At 41.5% G+C, this 24,785-nt stretch overlaps 1 protein-coding gene across 1 annotated transcript in view; it reads right to left on the minus strand.

The window, feature by feature from the left end:
- Nucleotides 1-24,785, minus strand: part of grtp1a (growth hormone regulated TBC protein 1a) — an 82,980-nt gene that overhangs the window by 29,279 nt on the left and 28,916 nt on the right. The window contains exon 4 of the mRNA XM_039744646.1: nucleotides 11,062-11,186. Within this exon, the coding sequence (XP_039600580.1) occupies nucleotides 11,062-11,186 (125 nt within the window). The remainder of the gene's footprint in view (nucleotides 1-11,061; nucleotides 11,187-24,785) is intronic.

Here is a 24,785-nt window from a genome sequence, read left to right on the forward strand (position 1 = left end):
TCAATTTAGAAACCTTAATCTAACACAGCAATCTTCAGGATGATGGAGAAAAGTAACAAAGACAAAAAATACAGTCTCCACAAAAGCAGACACTCCAGATGAGAATTAAACTAGGGTTTACAGCAGCGTTAATTATTATGCCATCATGTTGTACTGCCTCTTCTTTCAAGCTGATACCACTAAATCAAAATTACATTTTATAGTCTATTATGTTTTAAATTAGAGAATTAGGCAATTTTTGCTATAACACCTTGCGTCTTGTGTTGGAAAATACAACCAACACTTATGACACTTCCCTTTCTGGTCACTAGCAGTTATATTATTTTAAGCTTTGAAATATAAAATGTGGTGTTCCTGCTTACTTATCCGCTTCTATGATGTTGCAGCAAGAGCTTGCTTATGTTCCACAATTTCACAGATGCATGCACAATGATGTTACGTCCAAGTGCAAATATAGCTAGTTTCTTTATAGTTGTAGGAAATATTTGATTAGGAAATGAGCATTTGTTAGACCATTTCTCTTTCAGCTGGAGAATATTCCTGTCTGCATAGTATCCCATAATCAACTGCTGAAGCACACAGTCACATCATTGGCTGTCTTCCGACTCATCTTTTCATGTGATAGACCAAAGGATGTCTCCTAACTTTCCTTCATTCCCTCAAAATTTCCCTCTCGTTCTTTTAGCTTCTCCTCTTCTTGCCATTTTGATTTCCTTACTAATATCTTCTCTTAGTCAGGGCACATGCATGTAGCATTCTAATCATGTAATGTTTGTCTTTCATAATTTCAAAAGGTTCCTAGCTGGTCATGAAATCTGCAAGTTAGCAGTATAGTTTTCATGTTATAAACCTGGACATTTTGGAAACACCTTTATTTTTAAATCTTAGGCTCCTGCAAGTCCGCCATGACACAAATTCCTTCAAGTGATTACTATGAAATTTGGTAGATAGTAAGCAGTATATCCAAATATTCCCTTGTCATCCAACAGCTTTGTAAATGGATGTGACAGTATGGTGTAAATTGCATGATTTTCTGAAAAGACTGTACAGAAATATTAAATTATTCTACAGAAGCAAGTTTTCAACAGATAACTAAAAAAGTGACAAATTCATATTATGTGGAATTATGACAGTAAAAAGACAAAGCTGAAATTTTGCTCTTTCATATTTTATAAATATATTGATAGTAAAAATGGTGTGCTTAGGATACTATACATGAGCATTTAATAAAGTGCTCTGAAATGCAGTGTGCCCAATACAATAATCTGCACATGTCCATCCATCCATCCATTGTCTAACCCACTGAATCCGAACACAGGGTCACGGGGGTCTGCCGGAGCCAATCCCAGCCAACATAGGGCACAAGGCAGGAACCAATCCTGGGCAGGGTGCCAACCCACCGCAGGACACACACAAACACACCCACACACCAAGCACACACTAGAGCCAATTTAGAATCGCCAATCCACCTAACCTGCATGTCTTTGGATTGTGGGAGGAAACCGGAGCGCCCGGAGGAAACCCACGCAGACACGGGGAGAACATGCAAACTCCACGCAGGGAGAACCCGGGAAGCGAACCCCGGTCTCCTAACTGCGAGGCAGCAGCGCTACCACTGCGCCACCGTCTGCACATGTCCCTGTAGTAATTTTAAATCTGATAAAACGGCGGGATACTACTGTTAATACGACATATTCAAATCTTATTTTAGTACTACCTACACTGTGGCACAATTATGTGTAAAAACAATACTCAAAAGTGTGGAAAACCAAGTTCACTGCTGTTGGCATAAAATGTGTCTTGCTGTAGATTAAAAAAGGTTAATGGGAAATAACACAACAGTTCAACCATTTTATGACTGTTCATTGTTTTATACTACTGGAGCAACAGACAAAAGTGGCAACAGTTATGATTAATTATACAGGCATTTTTAATATGCTAAGCAAAATCATTTGTTTGTATGCTAGCATTTTTCCTTTCATTTTCTGTTGATACATCTATATATTACAGGCCCAAATCTTTCATCACATAAATCTCTTAAGCACTATACTGTAAGTAAGCAGTGAACCACATAGCATCAGGTCTTAATCAGAGATACTTATGTAAAGCAGACCTCTAAACTGGAAGCACAAGACAGAGGTTTAAAATCAGAGACATGAATAATTGCCAGATACCAAATAATCTAGTGTAATTAATTAGAAATCATAGAATACCCTGTAATTATTAAAATGTTTCCTTATTACTGCAATTAAACTGGGCATCAAGCAAACTTTCATTTGAAAAATGTGATCACAGATCACATTGTAATTTTCCCACATCTTCATAATGCTGCGAAATATTGATTAGATAGATTTCTCTGTGTACGACTTTCTCTCTGGCTATGTAAATTGACTGCCTTCATTTCACATAATTAAACTCAACGGATTAAAACAAGGTCTGCATTATCTCTAACCTCCTGCTTGGTGGGGTTGTCTCATTGAGCAGTATCTTTGACCTTGAATGAATGCATTAAAGAACTGTCTGTATAACTCTCAGAATAATTAACTTAATAAGTTCTGTTAATTTCTATTAACAAAGAATTATGTTTTAACATTGAATTATGAGAAACATCAGTTTACATAGCCTGTTCATTGCACAACATCTTTTGTACTCTCCTCTGTCTGCAAGGAAAGCTGTAAATCATGCCTCCATGTCCTTCAGCTGCCCCTCTCCATTATGAACTTAGACGATTTTAAAACTTAAAAGGGGCTTACTGTATCATCCTATGTTTCATTAACACCTTTAATTTAATGCAGCCAACTAATGTTGTGGGTTATTAAGGATTGCTGGTCGAAATCCAGCACTTTTGGATTTGAATGATAGTATTTTTTCATAAATACATGTAGCACAATAAATGCGTAAACAGTAAGGAAGACGTATGCTGTGAAGGGACTGATGCCCACAGGATTCAGCATATCTTTGATTTTGGCATATTGGCAATTCCAAAACACTAGGAGAATTTTTGCTTTATATCATAGCTTCATAAACTATGGGTCAGGCCCAAAATGGGTCACGGGATGCCACCTTTTGGGTCATCTGGGATCATGACTCACCATTGTATTCAATGGGAAAGAGTCATGTATGGTCAGAAAAATGTCTCGTGATGGGTCGCAGTGGGTATTTTAATTAATCAACATTGTTTCACTTCCACTATCAGACCCACCCCAATCTGATGGTCTTCATAGACTGGGTTTCAAAGACACTAAGAAGGGCAAGATTGGGTCGTGTGAAAAAGAAAAGTTTAAGGAACACCGTTCTAGATAAATAATACACTGCATGTAGACATGTGTAGTGTTGAGTCTTGACAAGTTTATTGAAAGTTATTAATATTCCCACAGATTACTGACAGTGTGTAATATACACAGACACAGACATGATGACATAATCAAAGAACTGCTGAACTGATTTTGTGATGGCAGACATGTTTTTAACTATGTGTAAAAGTTCATATTTCTATAATTTCATACATCATTTTAAAATAGAATAATAATAAAAGGCTACATTAAGTATACAAACAAAATCTCTTGACTATAACATGGGAAATTTTTAGACTTCTTCTTTTGGCTGCTTCCATTAGGGGGCACCACAGCGGATCATCTTCTTCCATATCTTTCTGTCCTCTGCATCTTGTTCTGTTACACCCATCACCTGCATGTCCTTTCTCACCACATCCATAAAACTTCTCTTAGGCCTTCCTCTTTTTCTCTTGCCTGGCAGCTCTATCCTTAGCATCCTTCTCCCAATATACTCAGCATCTCTCCTATGAACATGTCCAAACCAGAACAATCTCGCCTCTCTGACTTTGTCTCCCAACCGTCCAACTTGAGCTGACCCTCTAATGTATTAATTTCTAATCCTATCCATCCTTGTCACACCCAATGGAAATCTTAGCATCTTTAACTGTGCTACCTCCAGCTCTGTCTCCTGCTTTCTGGTCAGTGCCACTGTCTCCAACCACATAACATAGCTGGTCTCATTACCATCCTGTAGACCTTCCCTTTTCACTCTTGCTGATATCTGTCTGTCACAAATCACTCCTGACACTCTTCTCCACCCATTCCACCCTGCCTGAACCCTCTTTTTCACTTCTCTTCCACAATCCCCATTACTCTTTACTGTTGATCCCAAGTATTTAAACTCATCCACTTTCACCAACTCAACTCCTTGCATCTTGCATCTTTACCATTCCACTGACCTCCCTCTCATTTACACACATGTATTCTGTCTTGTTCCTACTGACCTTCATTCCTCTCCTGTCTAGAGCATACCTCCACCTCTCCAGGGTCTCCTCAACCTGGTCTCTATGTCCATTGTGTTCATTGTTACCTTAATGTTGTTTTTGTTGACTGTCTGCTGTATTTTCTCACCCTGTGTTATGCTCTCCTCTCTACAGCATATCTCCACCTCTCCAGGGTTTCCTCAACCTGCTCCCTACTATCGCTACAGATCACAATGTCATAAGCAAACAACATAGTCCACGGGGACTCCTGTCTAATCTCGTCTGCCAACCTGTCCATCACCATTGCAAATAAGAAAGGGCTCAGAGCCGATCCCTGACATAATCCCACCTCCACCTTGAATTAATCCATCACTCCTACCGCAGACCTCACCACTGTCACACTTCCCTCGTACATATCCTGTACAGCTCTTATATACTTCTCTGCCACTCCCGAATTCCTCATACAATACCACAACTCCTCTTGAGGCACCCTGTCATATAATTTCTCCAGGTTCACAAAGACGCAATGCAACTCCTTCTGGCCTTCTCTATACTTCTCCATCAACACCCTCAGAGCAAACATTGCATCTGTGGTGCTCTTTCTTGGCATGAAACCATACCGCTGCCTACTAATCATCACCTCACTTTTTAACCTAGCTTCCACTACTCTTTCCCATAACTTTATGCTGTGGCTCATCAATTTTATCCCCCTGTAGTTACTACAGTCCTGCACATCCCCCTTATTCTTAAATATGGGCACCAGTACACTTCTTCTCCACTCCTCAGGCATCCTCTCACTTTCCAAGATTTCATTAAACAATCTGGTTAAAAACTCCACTGCCATCTCTGCTAAACACCTCCATGCCTCCACAGGTATGTCATCTGGACCAATGGCTTTTCCATTCTTCATCCTCTTCATAGCTGTCCGTATTTCCTCCTTGCTAATCCATTGCACTTCCTGATTCACTCTCTCCACATCATCCAACCTCTTCTCTCTCTCGTTCTCTTCATTCATCAGCCTCTCAAAGTACTCTTTCCATGTGCTCAATACTCTCACCTCGCTTGTGAGCATGTTTCCATCTTTATCGTTTATTACCCTAACCTGCTGCACATCTTTCCCAGCTCAGTACCTCTGTCTAGCCAATCGGTACAGGTCCTTTTCTCCCTCGTTAGTGTCCAACCTCTCATACAACTCATCATACGCCTTTTCTTTATCCTTCGCCACCTCTCTCTTTACCTTGCGCCTTATCTCCTTGTACTCTTGTCTACTTTCTGAATCTCTCTGACTACCCCCACTTTTTCTTTGCCATCCTCTTCCTCTGTATACTCTTATGTACTTCCCCATTCTACCACCAGGTTTCCCTTTCCTCCTTCCTCTGTCCAGATGTCACACCAAGCACCCTTCTTGCTGTCGCCCTTACTACATCTGCTGTAGTTTCCTAACTGTCTGGTAATTCTTCATTACCAACCAGTGCCTGTCTCACCTTCTCAACCTTGCAGTCTTCCTTTTTCAACTTCCACCATTTGATCTTTGGTTCTGCCCTCGCTCTCTTCCTCTTCTTGATCTCCAACGTCATCCTACAGACCACCATCCTATGCTGCTTAACTACACTTTCCCCTGCCACCACTTTGCAGTCTTCAGTCTCCTTCAGATTGACTCTTCTGCATAGGATATAATCTGCCTGTGTGCATCTTCTTCCACTCTTGTGCGTAACCCTATGTTTCTCCTGCTTCTCAAAATACATATTCACCACAGCCATGTCCATCCTTTTGGGAAAATCCACTATCCTCTGACCTTCTTCATTCCTCTCCATGACACCATACCTACCCATCACCTCCTCGTCTCCTCTGTTCCCTACACCAACATGTCCATTGAAATCCGCTCCAATCACCACTTTCTGTCCCTTGAGTACACTGTTCATCACTTCATCCAACTCACTCCAAAAATCTTCGTTCTCATCCATTGCATGCCCAACCTGCGGGGCATATGAACTAACAACATTCATCATCACACCTGCAGTTTCCAACTTCATAATCATTACTCTGTCTGACACACTTTTCACCTCCGAAACACTTGACATACTGTTCCTTCAGAATAAACCCTACTCCATTTCTCCTCCTATCCACACCATGATAGAACAATTTGAATCCACCTCCAATCCACTTGGCCTTACTCTCCTTCCATTTAGTCTCTAGCAACCAAAATATATCAACCTTCCTTCTCTCCATCATATCAGCTCTCTCCCCTTACTAGTCATACATCCAACATTCAAAATGCCTACACTCAGTTCCACTCTCTTTACCTTCCTCCTCTCCTCATGCCTCCGTTCACGTCTCCTCCCTCTTCTTCTCCTTTTTCTTTGGCCAACAGTAGCCAAATTTCCACCAGCACCCTGTTGGCTAACAGCACTGGTAGCGATCATTGTAAACCCAGGGCTCGACCAATCCGGTATGGAAATTTGTATTGTTGTCCGCATATTGATTTGGCAAAATTTTACACTGAATGCACTTCCTGACGTAACCCTCCCCATTCATCCGGGTTTGGGACCGGCACGAAACACACTGGTTTTTGCATCCCCTGTGGCTGGGTTGGGAAGAAAATAGTCCAATAAATTATAAACATTAATTCAAATACAAATATCCTGTCTAATATTTCTGTATAATTTTCTTTTACTATGGTCATGATTCCCTACTGTCCTCTAAGTGAAGAAACTTTTATAGGAAGATATCTGGCAGACCCAAAGTCACAACCCAATCAGAAGACAAGTTTCTAAGGGTCACCAGCTTGCGTGATAGGTGCTCACAGCACAACAGCTTCAGGTATGGCTTAACAGTGGTCGCAAAAAGAACATCTCAGTTTCTACTGAGAAGAGGAGAATTTGTGCTGTAGGTTTGACAGGGCAAGTGGCAGTAAGAAAGCCATTCCTTAACACTAGAATCCCTGAAGCCTATAAAAAAAATTCGTACTCCAGGGCCACCTTAAATTCCTTCGCACCTCTCCATTCTTATGTCTTATGTTTTGTAAATGTGTTGATCAGCACAAGTAGCGGTTATAATCTTAAATAAAAGCACACTTGTTATGTTATACTTGTACCTTTTGTGAAAGTGTTTATTTGATATTTGGACTTTAGTCTTCACACATTACACACTTCATGTCAAAATTCTGTCATTAGTACTATAACATGAAAAAAGTTTGCATTTTAGGTATGTGTTCAAGAGTTCTTGCATTTCTCGCATTTCCTGTCATCCTACATTTACATAAGATCGTTGCAGACCTGGAACACGCATGAAATGCATGTGTTCCAAATAACACTATATTATTTACCCAATACAACTCCAGGCACCTCACACCCAGACAAACATGACTTGAGCTGGGAGAACCTTTTGACTTAGTTGAGCTGCAGTGGTAGCAGGGATGGGACAGCAGTCTGCTTGCTGTTTGCGCTGATCGACACATTTACAAAACAAACGACACTAATGGAGAGGTGCAAAGGAATTTAAGGTGGTCCGGGATTACATACTTTTTTCATAGGCTTCAGGGATTCTAGTGTTAAAGGACAAAATAGAGCCAGGTAGCCTGAACAACCAGCAGTGGACTACTGCAGAGTGGAAGAAAGTCTTATGGACCGATGAATTCAAATTTGAAATCTTCAGTTCATCACACAGGGTGTTTGTATGGTGTCAAGTTGGTGAAAGAATAGTTCCACACTGTGTGAAGTGTGATGTTGTGAGTTGTGACTTGCACAGAATCAAAAGGGTTACCATAGTTTGGCTGTTATATCAGCAAGATTTGACTACTTTGATGAATCAAAAACTTGAATAAAAACTTGTAGGTTTTTGAGGACCACCAGAGGCCACTGCTGGGGGAGGACTGCCCTGGTGTTCATATGACCCAAAAGTGCTTCAGAGAACTTGGGCAGGAGACTGGAAGCAGTTCCCAGGACTAGCTTGAAAGAAAGCACACTGTCTCACTTAAATCGAGTCAAAGTCATGAGGCAATGACCAAAACTCTTTTGGAGGAGGAAAGAATTGTGAATGAATTATTTTGCTGTTAATTGCATGTGGAAGGCACTTTGTCGAACAAAAGTCCATTATTGAAACATAAAACTGTGTTGGGCATTGGCGTGTCTGTGATTTGGGGTTCGGTGACACCCCCTAGCAGGTATAACAAAGTATATACCGTACATATACTTATACGGACGTTCAAAAATGCGACACTTATTTTTTTTTTTTTACATCTTCTTGCCTCCTCCAAACTCGCAACAGTTTCTCAGATGCATCGAATTTTGTTGTAGCAGCGCAGTTACCAATTTCTTTCACTACTTCAACGACGTTTAATTTAAAACCAGCTTCATATTTTTTTATGATCGAACACTCCATCGTAGATAAGGGATGCTCTTACGATAAAGGTGTATGAGTGTGTGAGATACAAAAAAAAACAAATCAGTACAAACATTGCTTCAGCATAGTTCGGGTATTACTGAGTGGTCACGTAGGCACAATAGAGAGAGAGAGAGAGAGAGAGAGAGAGGTTAGGAGCACGCGCTGATACTGTGCATTGCCACACCCACATAGAAAAAAAGGCAGTGTGCTCCATGGTTACACTCTCAAGTGGGTGTTAGCAATTATTAGAAATTATACTGTAAAATCAAGTCCTGAGTTATCCGTGGAAGAACTTATCTGCAAGTATATACGGTATATAAGCTCATAGAATCCTTAAAGGGCAGAATGACTTTTACCTGTTCTAATGATACAATATCATAAAAAGATTAAAAAAACCTTACATGTATACATATGCCTAATTAATAACTAGGATCAAGAATAAGATGCCAATACCAACTCCAAACATTTGTTAGCATTCAGCGCCATGACTGGCTATATAAATATATAGAAGACTCAAAAATTTATGCGATTTTTCAAAGCCATTAGGACTTGAGAAACACTATATTCTGGAGTATGACATTCCTTTCAACATCCAGGAGGTGCTGTTCTCTGGAGGATTGGCGACTTTTAGCTATACCCTTGAACCTTGAAGTGAATACATGCAGGATTTTAGAAAGACATGCTGTTGGAGAGTGCAAAGAACTTGGACTTAGGTGTAATAACACAAGAGAAAAACCCAGTTCTGATGCTTGAAATTCTACCCACATCCATCTTCAAAAAACCATTGGGTAAATCCTTGCGGTTTTACTCCAGCTCTTTGCTCTTCAGGAGAACATTTATAGGCTAAAGAAATATGTGAATAGGCATAGTCAAAAAATAATTGGAATTGACTCAACAAAGGTTCAGTTTAAATATAGATATTTTTAATGAGCACAGTACATATGGAACATGTGATAGTTGACAGGACATGCTATGGCTTGACTTACTACAGTGTTTATACAGGGTGTTCTGAGATGTACCTAATAATGCTACTGCTTATGGCTATTCTGGATTAATGTTACTTCCTTGTGACACAGCTGGGTGAGTGGTAGCACTGTGGAAGACTTTACTTTGCCAGGCATGACTAGTGTTATGTAAGATTACAGTAAAGCAGCACTAAATAAACTCTGTCATCATCTGAGCTGAATTACTCCCATTTACATCTGTGAGTTTCAGTAAGGTATGCCTCTGCACATCACAGCTGAAACATGCAGTGACAGTACTATTGTTGTAAAGTTTTTATTCATCGACTGCACTAATTCAACATGAGCTATCAAGTAAGCATAAGAATGTGATTAAATCTACTATATTGTACAGGCTAATTCATTTTTTTAAATATTTCACCAAACTAGTTTTTTAAATTATATTGTGTTTTATTTTACTATAATAATTTCCCAAAAATCTCCCAAACGTGTTAACTGAAATGTCCTATATACAAAATCAATATAATATAGTCTAAAAGCATAGAAGATGGTCCGTTTAGTTAGGCTCTAACTTGACCCAGTTTATCTTGCAAACACCCCAAAAATTGCTTGGCTTCTGATTCCATTTTAATATCTGCTTAGAGCAATTTAAATTTTTTTAATTAACTCTTCCTGTGTAAATCCCAGTCACTGGACACTATAGTCTTACATTTTTAAACATGCAAAAGAAGGAGAAAAGTATAATGAAGTTAAAAAAAGAACTTGTCTGAAGTGAATCAGTTGATTAAACTGAGAAACTATCATAGAAACTAAGCTCTCTTTCATTTCTGGAACCTGTTATATACTGATAATGATAAAATGCAGCTTCCTGGAAAGTGATTCATTTTACAATTTTGTATTTCCACTATAGCTTCCAACCACAATGTAGTAACACCCATTTTCAAATCTTAAGTAATACCATAAATAAATTTGTTTTATGACAGAAGAAAATGTACATGCAAAAATAATTAGAAAAGTTGAAATGCTAAACAACTTCTGATTCTGAATTAGAGTTTCATCATCTTATGAAAGAAAAGAATTAATAATGTAAAAATTAATGCATTCTTGGTTTCTACAGCTTCTTTATTTACCTCATTATATTACCATTTAAATAGGTTTATCTGGAGTCAATGAAAGTATCTGCCACAACAAAGCAGATTCAGCTGCCTACAATGAAGATGGAAGCTGCCATGTGGTTTACAGATCGATGTACAAAGACCGTTTTGTTTCTAAGAGGCCTCTTTTTCCATGGCTCTTATTGACCTACTTATTACATTCACCAGATAAGTTTTCTTAGAAATCATAGCACAAGATTGAAACTTTTAAACTAAAAACTATCAATCAGAAAGAAAGGGAAAGTGTTTTTAAATACAATAAGGCAAGAAAATATCAATTTTATTAATTTCACAGTGTACATACCTGACAATAACCCACAGTCTTGTTATGCTGTCCATAAGCAACAAGTACATTAAACAGTGCCTTCTGAAGGGAAGGTTCTGCAGTTTTACGAAACAAAACATTGTCTGGAAATGTTCTGTGCAGATCTGTAAAAAAATGCATTTTTAAAGGGATAAATAATAAATAAATAAAATCATAAAAAAGTAATTCAAATAAAAGACATCTGAAATTATAAATAGCAACAAACAGTTTATAAATAAGGATATTCAATTGGTTTTATTATTTATATTACAGTTTGGTTGACTGTTTTCATTACAGCAAAATTATGACTCACTCTATAATAACTCATATTTTATTAATGATGTTTTGATGTTCAGTAAGGAACAAGGAACTGGACTCCTGAGGTGGTGTAGGATATGTTTATGTGTGGATGTCACCAGCAAAGACCTGAGAAAGTTATGGTGTGTGGCAACTCGGACAAATAGAGAAGCACCTTATATTTTTTCCATTTCATCAAGGTAACTAATCATATGATTTTCACAGGATAAAAAAAAGTTTTATTATTGGTTTAATGAGGCTGATTACTCACTGGATAGAAGTGGTATAGTCAGCAAAACATAATTTACTGGATAGGTATGAGGTAGTTTAGGAAAATCGTCCTGACAGTCATGGAAGGCCACAAGAGTAGCAGGTTTATTTTGTTTTGCCTGTTTAGTGCTTTCTGTTTGATAATTCCACTGCACTAACTTTTCTTATCCCTCCGTTGTGTGTGTGTGTGTGTGTGTGTGTGTGTGTGTTTGGCTGAGTTTGTGAAATAACCACATTTTGTTAAAATAAAGCTATGAGCTATATGTAATGTCATAAGATCGCTTTCAACATGCCTTGAAGTGCAGTAGGGCTTTCCTTTGGCAGCCTCTTTAAGCACAAAACTTTTTCTAAATGGAAAAAAATTATTTTACTTCATTATCTTACTTAGACAGACATTATCTGATCAGCCTTTAATGAAAGATATTCCTATTTAAGCCATGTGCTACAAATGAACTCAACCTACCAAACATTTAATAAATTATTAAAGACAAATATATATATGTGTTTTGCTATTGGACTTCTGTGCTCGTCACGGATTGTCCATAACGAACACCATGTTCAAGCATAGGGGTGTTCATATGTGCACTTGGCACCAGGACTTCCTAGGCCTCAGTTCAATGATTGACTTTGTGGTCGTGTCGTCGGACTTGCGGCCACATGTCTTGGACACTCAGGTGAAGAGAGGGGCGGAGCTGTCAACTGATCACCACCTGGTGGTGAGTTGGCTTCGATGGTGGGTGAGGATGCCGGTTAGGCCTGGTAGGCTCAAACGTATTGTGAGGGTAGGCTGGGAACGTCTGGCAGAGTCCCCTGTCAGAAGTAGCTTCAACTCCCACCTCTGGCAGAACTTCGACCACGTCCCGAGGGAGGTGGGGGACATTGAGTCCGAATGGGCCATGTTCCATGCCTCTATTGTTAAGGCGGCTGACCGGAGCTGTGGCCATAAGGTGGTTGGTGCCTGCCGTGGCGGCAATCCCTGAACCCATTGGTAGGCACTGGCGGTGAGGGATGCGTCAAGCTGAAGAAGGAGTCCTACCGAACCCTTTTGTCCTGTGGGACTCTGGAGGCAGCTAATAGGTATCAACAGGCCAAGTGGAATGCGGCTTCGGTGGTTGCTGAGGCTAACTCGGGCATGGGAGGAGTTTGTGAAGGCCATGGAGAATGACTTTCGGATGGCTTCAAGGAGATTCTGGTCCACAGTCCGGCGTCTCAGGAGGGGGAAGCAGTGCAGTGTCAACACCGCATATGGTGGGGATGGTGCGCTGCTGACCTCGACTCGGGACGTTGTGGGTCGGTGGGGGGAGTACTTCGAAGACCTCAATCTCACTAACATGCGTTCCAATGAGGAAGCAGAGCCTGGGGACTCTGAGGTGGGCTCCCCCATCTCTGGGACTGAAGTCACCGAGGTGGTCAAAAAACTCCGCAGGGCCTTGGTGGGGGATGAGATATGCCTGGAGTTCCTCAAGGCTCTGAATGCTGTAGGACTGTCTTGGTTGACACGTCTCTGCAACATCGCATGGACATCGGGGACAGTGCCTCTGGATTGGCAGACCGGGGTGGTGATCCCCCTCTTTAAAAAGGGAGACCAGAGGGTGTGTTCCAACTATAGAGGGATCACACTCCTCAGCCTACCTGGAAAAGTCTATTCGGGGGTTCTGGAGAGGAGGATCCGTCGGATAGTCGAACCTCGGATTCAGGAGGAACAGTGTGGTTTTCGTCATGGTCGCAGAACAGTGGACCAGCTCTACACCCTTAGCAGAATCCTGGAGGGTGCATGGGAGTTTGCCCAACCAGTCTACATGTGTTTTGTGGAGTTGGAAAAGGCGTTCAACTGTGTCCCTCAGCGAATCCTGTAGGGGGTGCTCCAGGAGCATGGGGTACCGGATCCCCGATAAGAGCTGTTCGATCCCTGTACAACCAGTGTCAGAGCTTGGTCTGCATTGCCGGCAGTAAGTCCAGCCTGTTTCCAGTGAGAGTTGGACTCCGCCAGGGCTGTCCTTTGTTACCGATTCTGTTCATAACTTTTATCGACAGAATTTCTAGGCGCAGCCAGGGTGTTGAGGGGGTCCGGTTTGGTGGACTCAGGATTGGGTCACTGCTTTTTGCAGATGATGTTGTCCTGCTTGCTTCATCAGGCCGTGATCTTCAGCTCTCTCAGAATCGGTTCGCAGCTGAGTGTGAAGTGGCTGGGATGGGAATCAGCACCTCCAAATCCGAGACCATGGTCCTCAGCCAGAAAAGGGTGGAGTGCCCTCTCAGGGTTGGGGGAGAGATCCTGTCCCAAGTGGAGGAGTTCAAGTATCTTGGGGTCTTGTTCATGAGTGAGGGAAGAATGGAGCGTGAGATCGAAAGGCGGATCGGTGCGGCGTCCACAGTGATGCGGACTCTGCATCGGTCTGTCGTGGTGAAAAAGGAGCTGAGCCGTAATGCAATTACCAATCGATCTACATTCCTACCCTCACCTATGGTCATGAGCTATGGGTAGTGACCGAAAGAACGAGATCGCAAATACAAGAGGCTGAAATGAGTTTCCTCCGCAGGGAGTCTGGGCTTTCCCATAAACATAGGGTGAGAAGCTCAGTCATCCGGCAGGGGCTCAGTGTAGAGCCGCTGCTGCTATGGATCGAGAGGAGTCAGATGAGGTGACTTGGGCATCTGATCAGGATGCTTCCTGGACGCCTCCATGGTGAGGTGTTCCGGGCACGTCCAACCGGGAGGAGGCCCCGGGGGAAGACACAGGACACGCTGGAGGGACTATGTCTCCTGGCTGGCCTGGGAACACCTTGGGGTTCTCCCGGAAGAGCTAGAAGAAGTGGCCGGGGAGAGAGAAGTCTGGGCCTCTCTGCTCAAGCTGCTGCCCCCGCGACCCGTCCTCAGATAAGCGGAAGAGGATGGATGGATGGATATATACATACACATAATATACACATACATACAGTGGAGGAAATAATTATTTGACCCCTCACTGATTTTGTAAGTTTGTCCAATGACAAAGAAATGAAAAGTCTCAGAACAGTATCATTTCAATGGTAGGTTTATTTCAACAGTGGCAGATTGCACATCAAAAGGAAAATCGAAAAAATAACTTTAAATAAAAGATAGAAATTGATTTGCATTTCATTGAGGGAAATAAGTTTTTGAACCCTCTAACAAAAAAAGACTTAATACTTAGTGGAAAAACCCTTGTTTGCAAGCACAGAGGTCAAACGTTTCTTGTAATTGATGACCAAGTTTGCGCACATTTTAGGAGGAATGTTGGTCCACTCCTCTTTGCAGATCATCTCTAAATCCCTAAGGTTTCGAGGCTGTCTCTGTGCTACTCTGAGCTTGAGCTCCCTCCATAGGTTTTCTATTGGATTAAGGTCCGGAGACTGACTAGGCCACTCCATGACCTTAATGTGCTTCTTCTTGAGCCACTCCTTTGTTGCCTTTGCTGTATGTTTTGGGTCATTGTCGTGCTGGAACACCCATCCACGACCCATTTTCAGTTTCCTGGCAGAGGGAAGGAGATTGTCGCTCAGGATTTCACGATACATGGCTCCGTCCATTTTCCCGTTAATGCGATTAAGTTGTCCAGTGCCCTTAGCAGAAAAACACCCCCAAAGCAAAATGTTTCCACCCCCATGCTTGACGGTGGGGACGGTGTTTTGGGGGTCATAGGCAGCATTTTTCTTCCTCCAAACACAGCGAGTTGAGTTAATGCCAAAGAGCTCTATTTTGGTCTCATCAGACCACAGCACCTTCTCCCAGTCACTCTCTGAATCATTCAGGTGTTCATTGGCAAACTTCAGACGGGCCTGCACATGTGACTTCTTGAGCAGGGGGACCTTGTGAGCCCTGCAGGATTTTAATCCATTGCGGTGTAATGTGTTTCCAATGGTTTTCTTGGTGACTGTGGTCCCTGCTAATTTGAGGTCATTAACTAACTCCTCCCGTGTAGTTCTAGGATTCTTTTTCACCTTTCTCAGAACCATTGACACCCCACGAGGTGAGATCTTGCGTGGAGCCCCAGAGCGAGGTCGATTGATGGTCATTTTGTGCTCCTTCCATTTTCGAACAATCGCACCAACAGTTGTCACCTTCTCTCCCAGCTTCTTGCTAATGGTTTTGTAGCCCATTCCAGCCTTGTGCAGGTCTACAATTTTGTCTCTGACATCCTTGGACAGCTCTTTGGTCTTTCCCATGTTGTAGAGTGTGGAGTCTGCTTGATTGATTGATTCTGTGGACAGGTGTCTTTTATACAGGTGACTAGTTAAGACAGGTGTCCTTAATGAGGGTGACTAATTGAGTAGAAGTGTCTAACCACTCTGTGGGAGCCAGAACTCTTAATGGTTGGTAGGGGTTCAAAAACTTATTTCCCTCAATGAAATGCAAATCAATTTCTATCTTTTATTTAAAGTTATTTTTTCGATTTTCCTTTTGATTTGCAATCTCTGCCACTGTTGAAATAAACCTACCATTGAAATGATACTGTTCTGAGACTTTTCATTTCTTTGTCATTGGACAAACTTACAAAATCAGTGAGGGGTCAAATAATTATTTCCTCCACGTACATACATATATATATACATACAGTGGTGTGAAAAACTATTTGCCCCCTTCCTGATTTCTTATTCTTTTGCATGTTTGTCACACAAAATGTTTCTGATCATCAAACACATTTAACAATTAGTCAAATATAACACAAGTAAACACAAAATGCAGTTTTTAAATGATGTTTTTTATTATTTAGGGAGAAAAAATCCAAACCTACATGGCCCTGTGTGAAAAAGTAATTGCCCCCTTGTTAAAAATAACCTAACTGTGGTGTATCACACCTGAGTTCAATTTCTGTAGCCACCCCCCGGCCTGATTACTGCCACACCTGTTTCAATCAAGAAATCACCTAAATAGGAGCTGCCTGACACAGAGAAGTAGACCAAAAGCACCTTAAAAGCTAGACATCATGCCAAGATCCAAAGAAATTCAGGAACAATTGAGAACAGAAGTAATTGAGATCTATCAGTCTGGTAAAGGTTATAAAGCCATTTCTAAAGCTTTGGGACTCCAGCGAACCACAGTGAGAGCCAATATCCACAAATGGCAAAAACATGGAACAGTGGTGAACCTTCCCAGGAGTGGCCGGACAACCAAAATTACCCCGAGAGCGCAGAGAAGACTCATCCGAGAGGTCACAAAAGACCCCAGGACAACGTCTAAAGAACTGCAGGCCTCACTTGCTCAATTAAGGTCAGTGTTCACTAAGAAAGAGACTGGGCAAAAACGGTCTGCATGGAAGATTTCCAAGACGCAAACCACTGTTAAGCAAAAAGAACATTAGGGCTCGTCTCAATTTTGCTAAGAAACATCTCAATGATTGCCAAGACTTTTGGGAAAATACCTTGTGGACTGATGAGAAAAAAGTTGAACTTTTTGGAAGGCAAATGTCACGCTACATCTGGCGTAAAAGGAACACAGCATTTCAGAAAAAGAACATCATACCAACAGTAAAATATGGTGGTGGTAGTGTGATGGTCTGGGGTTGTTTTGCTGCTTCAGGACCTGGAAGGCTTACTGTGATAGGTGGAACCATGAATTCTACGGTCTAGCAAAAAATCCTGAAGAAGAATGTCCGGCCATCTGTTCGTCAACTCAAGCTGAAGCGATCTTGGGTGCTGCAACAGGACAATGACCCAAAACACACCAGCAAATCCACCTCTGAATGGCTGAAGAAAACAAAATGAAGACTTTGGAGTGGCATAGTCAAAGTCCTGACCTGAATCCAATTGAGATGCTATGGCATGACCTTAAAAAGGCGGTTCATGCTAGAAAACTCTCAAATAAAGCTGAATTACAACAATTCTGCAAAGATGAGTGGGCCAAAATTCCTCCAGAGCGCTGTAAAAGACTCATTGCAAGTTATTGCAAAGGCTTGATTGCAGTTATTGCTGCTAAGGGTGGCCCAACCAGTTATTAGGTTCAGGGGGCAATTACTTTTTCACACAGGGCCATGTAGGTTTGGATTTTTTTTCTCCCTAAATAATAAAACCATCATTTAAAAACTGCATTTTGTGTTTACTTGTGTTATATTTGACTAATGGTTAAATGTGTTTGATGATCAGAAATATTTTGTGTGACAAACATGCAAAAGAATAAGAAATCAGGAAGGGGGCAAATAGTTTTTCACACCACTGTATATCTATCTATCTATCTATCTATATATATATATATATATATATATATATATATAGAATTCTTATGGAATTCTTATAGATGTATATTTATTATATATATAACACACACACACACATACGGGTGAGCCAAAATGAAGTACCACATTTCTAAAGGTCATTGCGAGAGGCAGAGACAGCTGAGGACGGGGGTCCTTTTATAAGCGATCCATTGTAGTTTTCAGTCGGCAACATGCCTTGGTCTGGTGTGCACCGTGCTTTTGCTGTCAAAGCATTCTTCAAAAACAACCAATCCATCATCAATACACAACGCGCATTCCCAACACTGACGTCCCAAATCGGAAAACAGTTCTTCATTGGGTGGCTAACTTTAGAAAGACAGGTACAACACTGAACAGAAAATCTCCAGGCCATCCTGAGACTGTACAAATGCCTGAAAACATCCAAGCTGCAAGGACATCAATTTTGCAGTCTCCTAGATGTTCCATGTGCAAACATGCATCTGCCTTAGGTATTTCCAACACGTCTTTAATGATGACTTTGCAAAAGGACCTTAAATTCCATCCACACAAAATGATGGTAGTGCAGGAACTCACTGAGAGAGAGATTGGGAGAGCCGCGGATAGTTGTGTGCGAACATTCTGCAAACTGTTCATCCAGATACTCTCATCATGTGCAGCAACAAGGCACATTTCCATTTGAATGGTTGTGTAAATAAGCAAAACTTTCGCTACTGGGCTAAAACCAACACTTGTGAACTTCATCAGAGATCCCTGTAGAGTGAGCATGTTAAAGATTGGCACTGTTGCAGAATTTGGCATTGTATGCCCTTACTTCTTTGAGGAGGGGGGAGCAACGGTCACCGTCACTTCAAAACATTACACTGAAATGCTAGAGAACTTTTTGTGATCCCAACTTGAAGAAATGGATGTGGTGGATCACAGGTTTCAACAGAACGGAGCAACAGCTCATACAGCGTGGAGATCCATGCAAGTTTTGCAGGAGATGCTTCCTGGGAATCTGATCTCCCCGCACTGTGATGTTGTGTGGCCTTCTTGTTTGCCTGATCTCACTCTGTATGATTTCTTTTTCTGGGCCTATCTTAACTTGAAGGTATACACACACTAACCTCAAACCCTAGAAGCCCACAAGGACGCTATTTGCCACGAAATCACCGCTATTGCCCTTGAAATGGCCAAACGAGTCATGGTATTCAGAAATCGTCTCAAAGGGTGTGTTGCTAATGATGACCACTACCTTGAGGACATCATTTTTAAAACACAGTGAAAAATAATCTATTTTGTATACCCTTTCTTGTGTCGTAATGGAATTTATTTTATCTTGTAGCGTTTTTGTAGAATAAATGTTTGAAATGTGCTACTTCTTTTTGGCTCACCTTGTATTCATACATATATAAACACACACACACACAGTCAGAGTCATTTACTCTACTTTCAACAAAAAAGATAACAGTGGTATGTCTTTCATTTCCTAAGTACTGGTGTGTTTTCTGAACAAAACTTTTTAGTGAAGCAGTATTTAGTTGTATGGAATTAAATGAAAAAGTGGCTGTGCAAAAATTTGGGTACCCTTGTAATTTTGATGATTTGAATGCATGTAACTGCTCAGTATTGATTACATGCAACACCAAATTGGTTGGCTCGTTAAGCCTTGAACTTCATAGACAGGTGTGTCCAATCATGAGAAAAGGTATTTAAGGTGGTCAATTGCAAATTGTCCTTCTCTTTGACTCTCTTCTGAAGAATGACAGCATGGAATCCTCAAAGGAACTCTCAAAAGATCTGAAAACAAAGATTGTTCAGTATCATGGTTTACGGGAAGGCTACAAAAAGCTATCTCAGAGGTTTAAACTGTCAGTTTCAACTGTAAGGAATGTAATCAGGAAATGGAAGGCCACAGACACAGATGCTGTTAAACCCAGGTCTGGCAGGCCAAGAACAATGCAGGAGCGGCATATGCGCAGGATTGTGAGAATGGTTATACATAATCCACAGATCACCTCCAAAGACCTGCAAGAACATCTTGCTGCAGATGGTGTATCTGTACATCGCTCTACAGTCCAATGCAATTTGCACAAAGAACATCTGTATGGCAGGGTGAAGAGAAAGAAGCCCTTTCTGCACTCACGGCACAAAAAGAGTTGCTTGTTGTATGCAAATGCTCATTTAGACAAGCCAGATTAATTTTGGAACAAAGTGCTTTGGACTGATGAGACAAAAATTTAGTTATTTGGTCATAACAAAAAGTGCTTTGCATGGTGGAAGAAAAACACCATATTCCAAAAAAAAACACCAGCTACCTACTGTCAAATTTGGTGGAGGTTCCATCAAGCTGTTGGGTTGTGTGGCTAGTTCAGGGACTGGAGCCCTTGTTAAAGTCGAAGGTTGGATGAATCCAACCCAATATCAACAAATTCTTCAGGATAATGTTCAACCATCAGTTACAATGTTGAAGTTACGCGGGGTTGGATATTCCAACAAGACAATGACCCAAAACACAGTTCAAAATCTACAAAGGCATTCATGGAGAGGGAGAAGTACAATGTTCTGGAATGGCCGTCACAGTCCCCTGACTTGAATATCATCGAAAATCTATGGGATGATTTGAAGCAGGCTGTCCATGCTCGGCAGAAATCAAATTTAACTAAACTGGAGAGATTTTGTATGGAAGAATGGTCAAAATACCTCCATTCAGAATCCAGACACTCATCAAAGGCTATAAGAGGCGTCTAGAGGTTGTTATATTTGCAAAAGGAGGCTCAACTAAGTATTGATGTAATATCTCTGTTGGGGTGCCCAAATTTATGCACCTGTCTAATTTTGTTATGATGCATATTGCATATTTTCTATTAATCCAATAAACTTAATGTCACTGCTGAAATACAACTGTTTCAATAAGGCATATGTGATATTTGGCCGGCTTATCATCCCGGCCAATACCCCCAGGCCGCCAGATGGAGCCCTCCCTGCAGTATGGAGGTGCCCCGAAGACCAGCAGGGAATCATGGACAATGTAGTTTTTATCCTCAGCCCTGCTGGATACCTCAGGGGGCGCAAGAGGGTACTGAAGGGAGGACCAAAGACTCATTTGTGCCCTATGACCCGGAAGTTCGTCATAGGAAGAGCGACGGGCTTCCGGGGTGAAGAAAAGAACTTTTACCTGACCCGGAAGTGATTGAGGATCACATGGAGTCGGGATTGAGAACACTACCAGGTCAGGGAATATAAAAGGACTATGAGAGTTCCCAGACGGCGAGCTGAGCTGGGTGGAAGGGTGGCGACGCGTCTGGGAGCTGGAGGATTGATTTATTGAGTATTTGTGATTGTTAATATGAGTACTGTGGTGGAGAGTGTGCTTTGTGCACTGTGGCATTTAAATAAAGTCAACTGTTGGACTTTTACCTGGTGTTTGGAGTCGTGGACAGGGGTTCAAGGGAGCAAGAGCGCCCCCCTACCCACCACAGCATATCATATATTAAAAGGAAGTTGCTACTTTGAAAGCTCAGTCAATGATAAACAAAAATCCAAAGAATTAAGAGGGGTTCACAAACTTTTTCATATGACTATATTATATATACAGTATACTAGCAAAATACCCACGCTTCGCAGCAGAGAAGTAGTGTGTTAAAGAAGTAATGAAAAATAAAAGGAAACATTTTAAAAATAATGTAACATGATTGTCAATGTAATTGCTTTGTCACTGTTATGAGTGTTGCTGTAATATATATATATATATATATATATATATATATATATATACACACACACACACACACACTACACATATACATATATATATATATATATATATATATATATATATATATATATATATATATATATATATATATATATACTGTACATATATGTATATATACAGTACATATACATATACATATATATACACATACATATACTGCTCAAAAGAATTAAAGGAACACTTTTTAATCAGAGTATAGCATAAAGTCAATGAAACTTATGGGATATTAATCTGGTCAGTTAAGTAGCAGAGGGGGTTGTTAATCAGTTTCAGCTGCTGTGGTGTTAATGTAATTAACAACAGATGCACTAGAGGGGCAACAATGAGATGACCCCCAAAACAGGAATGGTTTAACAGGTGGAGGCCACTGACATTTTTCCCTCCTCATCTTTTCTGACTGTTTCTTCACTAGTTTTGCATTTGGCTACAGTCAGTGTCACTACTGGTAGCATGAGGCGATACCTGGACCCTACAGACGTTGCACAGGTAGTCCAACTTCTCCAGGATGGCACATCAATACGTGTCATTGCCAGAAGGTTTGCTGTGTCTCCCTGCACAGTCTCAAGGGCATGGAGGAGATTCTAGGAGACAAGCAGTTACTCTAGGAGAGCTGGAGAGGGCCATAGAAGGTCCATAACCCATCAGCAGGACCAGCATCTGCTCCTTTGGGCAAGGAGGAACAGGATGAGCACTGCCAGAGCCCTACAAAATGACCTCCAGCAGGCCACTGGTGTGAATGTCTCTGACCAAACAACCAGAAAGACTTCATGAGGGTGACCCAAGGGCCCCATGTCCTCTAATGGGCCCTGAGCTCACTGCCCAGCAGCATGCAGCTCGATTGGCATTCGCCATAGAATACCAGAATTGGCAGATGCACCACTGGTGCCCTGTGCTTTTTACAGATGAGAGCAGGTTCACCCTGAGCATGTGACAGAAGTGAAAGGGTCTGGAGAAGCCATGGAGAATGTTATGCTGTCTGTAACATTATTCAGCATGAGCAGTTTGGTGGTGGGTTAATGATTGTCTGGGGAGGCATATCCATGGAGGGTCACACAGACTGCTACAGGCTTGACAAAGGCACCTTGGCTGCCATTAGGTATCAGGATGAAATCCTTGGACCCATTGTCAGACCCTATGCTGGTACAGTGGCTCTTGGTGCACGACAATTCCTGGCCTGTTTGTTCTCAGTGGGCGGCTGGTGATGCTGCAAGCGGTGACCCGGTTGTGGCTGAACAGAGGCCATTGAGGGTGAACGGGGTGGCAGGGGGTATCATTGTAGTGTGCCTCGGGTGGCTGCCTGTTGAATAGGGGCGGTGGTGGGCAATTCACTACCTGCCTTTGGCCATACCGTGTTCGTTCTCGGTGGGCCGACGCTACAGGCAGCATACTGTAGTGGAGATGACTGTGTGGTGGGCGGGTGGTGAACTGCCCCTCGCTGCCCCCATTCATTTTCAATACCATGCCTGCTTGTACTGTTATGCACATAGCAAGAAGTTGTCTCTTGTCAGTACATCAGACGTGTTGATGACTGGTGCCTTCCTGCTGTGATAGCGTGTACAGTGCTGTGCAGAAGAGCTTATCTTATCCTTTTGTCTTCACCCTTCAAGAATGTCTCTGAAACACAAATCTGATGCAAGTGCTGGTGATACAGTAAAGAAGAGAAAAATCATCACCATTGAAAATAAAGTAGAAATAATAAAAAGGTCAGAAAGAGGTGAAACTCCATCATTCATTGGCAGAGCACTTGGTTACAGTTGGTCAACAATAACATTTATTAAAATAATGTACCTGTTCCAATTTACATACAAATTCAACTTAAGTACAAACCTACAGTCCCTATCTTGTACGTAACCCAGGGACTGCCTGTATATTTCCTGCCATACCATTTTGCTCAAAAAAGTCTAATCTATAGATGCAAAAAAAAGCAGCACCAGTGTAGAAACAGTTAAAAAGCCACAGTCCTCACAACAAACCAAAATATTAGCTTAAGGACAGACAAGAAAGTACAATACAAAGAACATATTAAAGAGTAAAATAAAGTTGCCTGTCATGTTTAGTGCAAGTAAAACACAGAATGTCTGTGCAACTGAGACTTTCTCACCACTGAAAATAAAGTAGAAATAATAAAAAGGTCAGAGGGAGGTAAAACTCCATCATTCATTGGCAGAGTACTTCCATCCCCAAACTGTTCCCACAACGTTGGAAGCATGAAATTGTCCAAAATGGCTTTGTATGCTGACGCTTTAAGAGTTCCTTTCACTTGAACTAAGGGGCCACGCCCAACCCCTGAAAAACAACCCCACACCATAATCCCCCCTCGACCAAACTTTACACTTGCCACAATGCAGTCAGGCAAGTACCATTCTCCTGGCAACCGCCAAACCCACAATCATCTATCGGATTGCCAGACAGAGAAGCGTGATTCGTCACTGCAGAGAACACGTCTCCACTGCTCTAGAGTACAGTGGCGGTGTGCTTTACACCACTGCATCTGACGTTTTGCATTGCACTTGGTGATGTAAGGCTTAGATGCAGCTGCTTGGTCATGGAAACCCATTCCATGAAGCTCTCTATGCACTGTTCTTGAGCTAATCTGGAGGCCACACGAAGTCTGTAGCTATTGACTCTGCAGAAAGTTGTCAACTTTTGCACACTATGTGCGCTGCCCCCTCTCTGTGATTTTACGTGGCCTACCACTTCATGGCTGAGTTGCTGTTGTTCCCAATTGCTTCCAGTTTGTTATAATACCTCTAACAGTTGAGCGTGGGATATTTAGTAGTGAGGAAATTTCACAAATGGGCTTATTGCACAGGTGGCATCATATCATAGTGCCACGCTTAAATTCACTGAGCTCCTGAGAACGACCCATTCTTTCACAAATGTTTGTAGAAGCAGTCTATATGCCTAGGTGATCGATTTTATGTACTTGTGGCCATGGAAGTGATATATAAACAATTTGCTTATAACAGTAGTAATTTGACATGCTGTAGATTACTTTATTAAAACACAGCAGGTTCACATTTTATGCAAAAATGTTAATTAGCATGTTAAAAAAAACGCACATATAAATACAACCCAATTAAGGGTTTTAAAGGGTCAATGCCTATCCTGGAAAAATCAAGTGCAAGACAGGAACCAGCCCTGGACAGAAATTTAAGTGTGTGTAGGCCAGGGCCTATTACACCCATACATCCACAGTCAGACATG

The sequence above is a fragment of the Polypterus senegalus genome, chromosome 2 (assembly GCF_016835505.1).
Source record: "Polypterus senegalus isolate Bchr_013 chromosome 2, ASM1683550v1, whole genome shotgun sequence".
Taxonomy (NCBI): Eukaryota; Metazoa; Chordata; class Cladistia; order Polypteriformes; family Polypteridae; genus Polypterus; species Polypterus senegalus.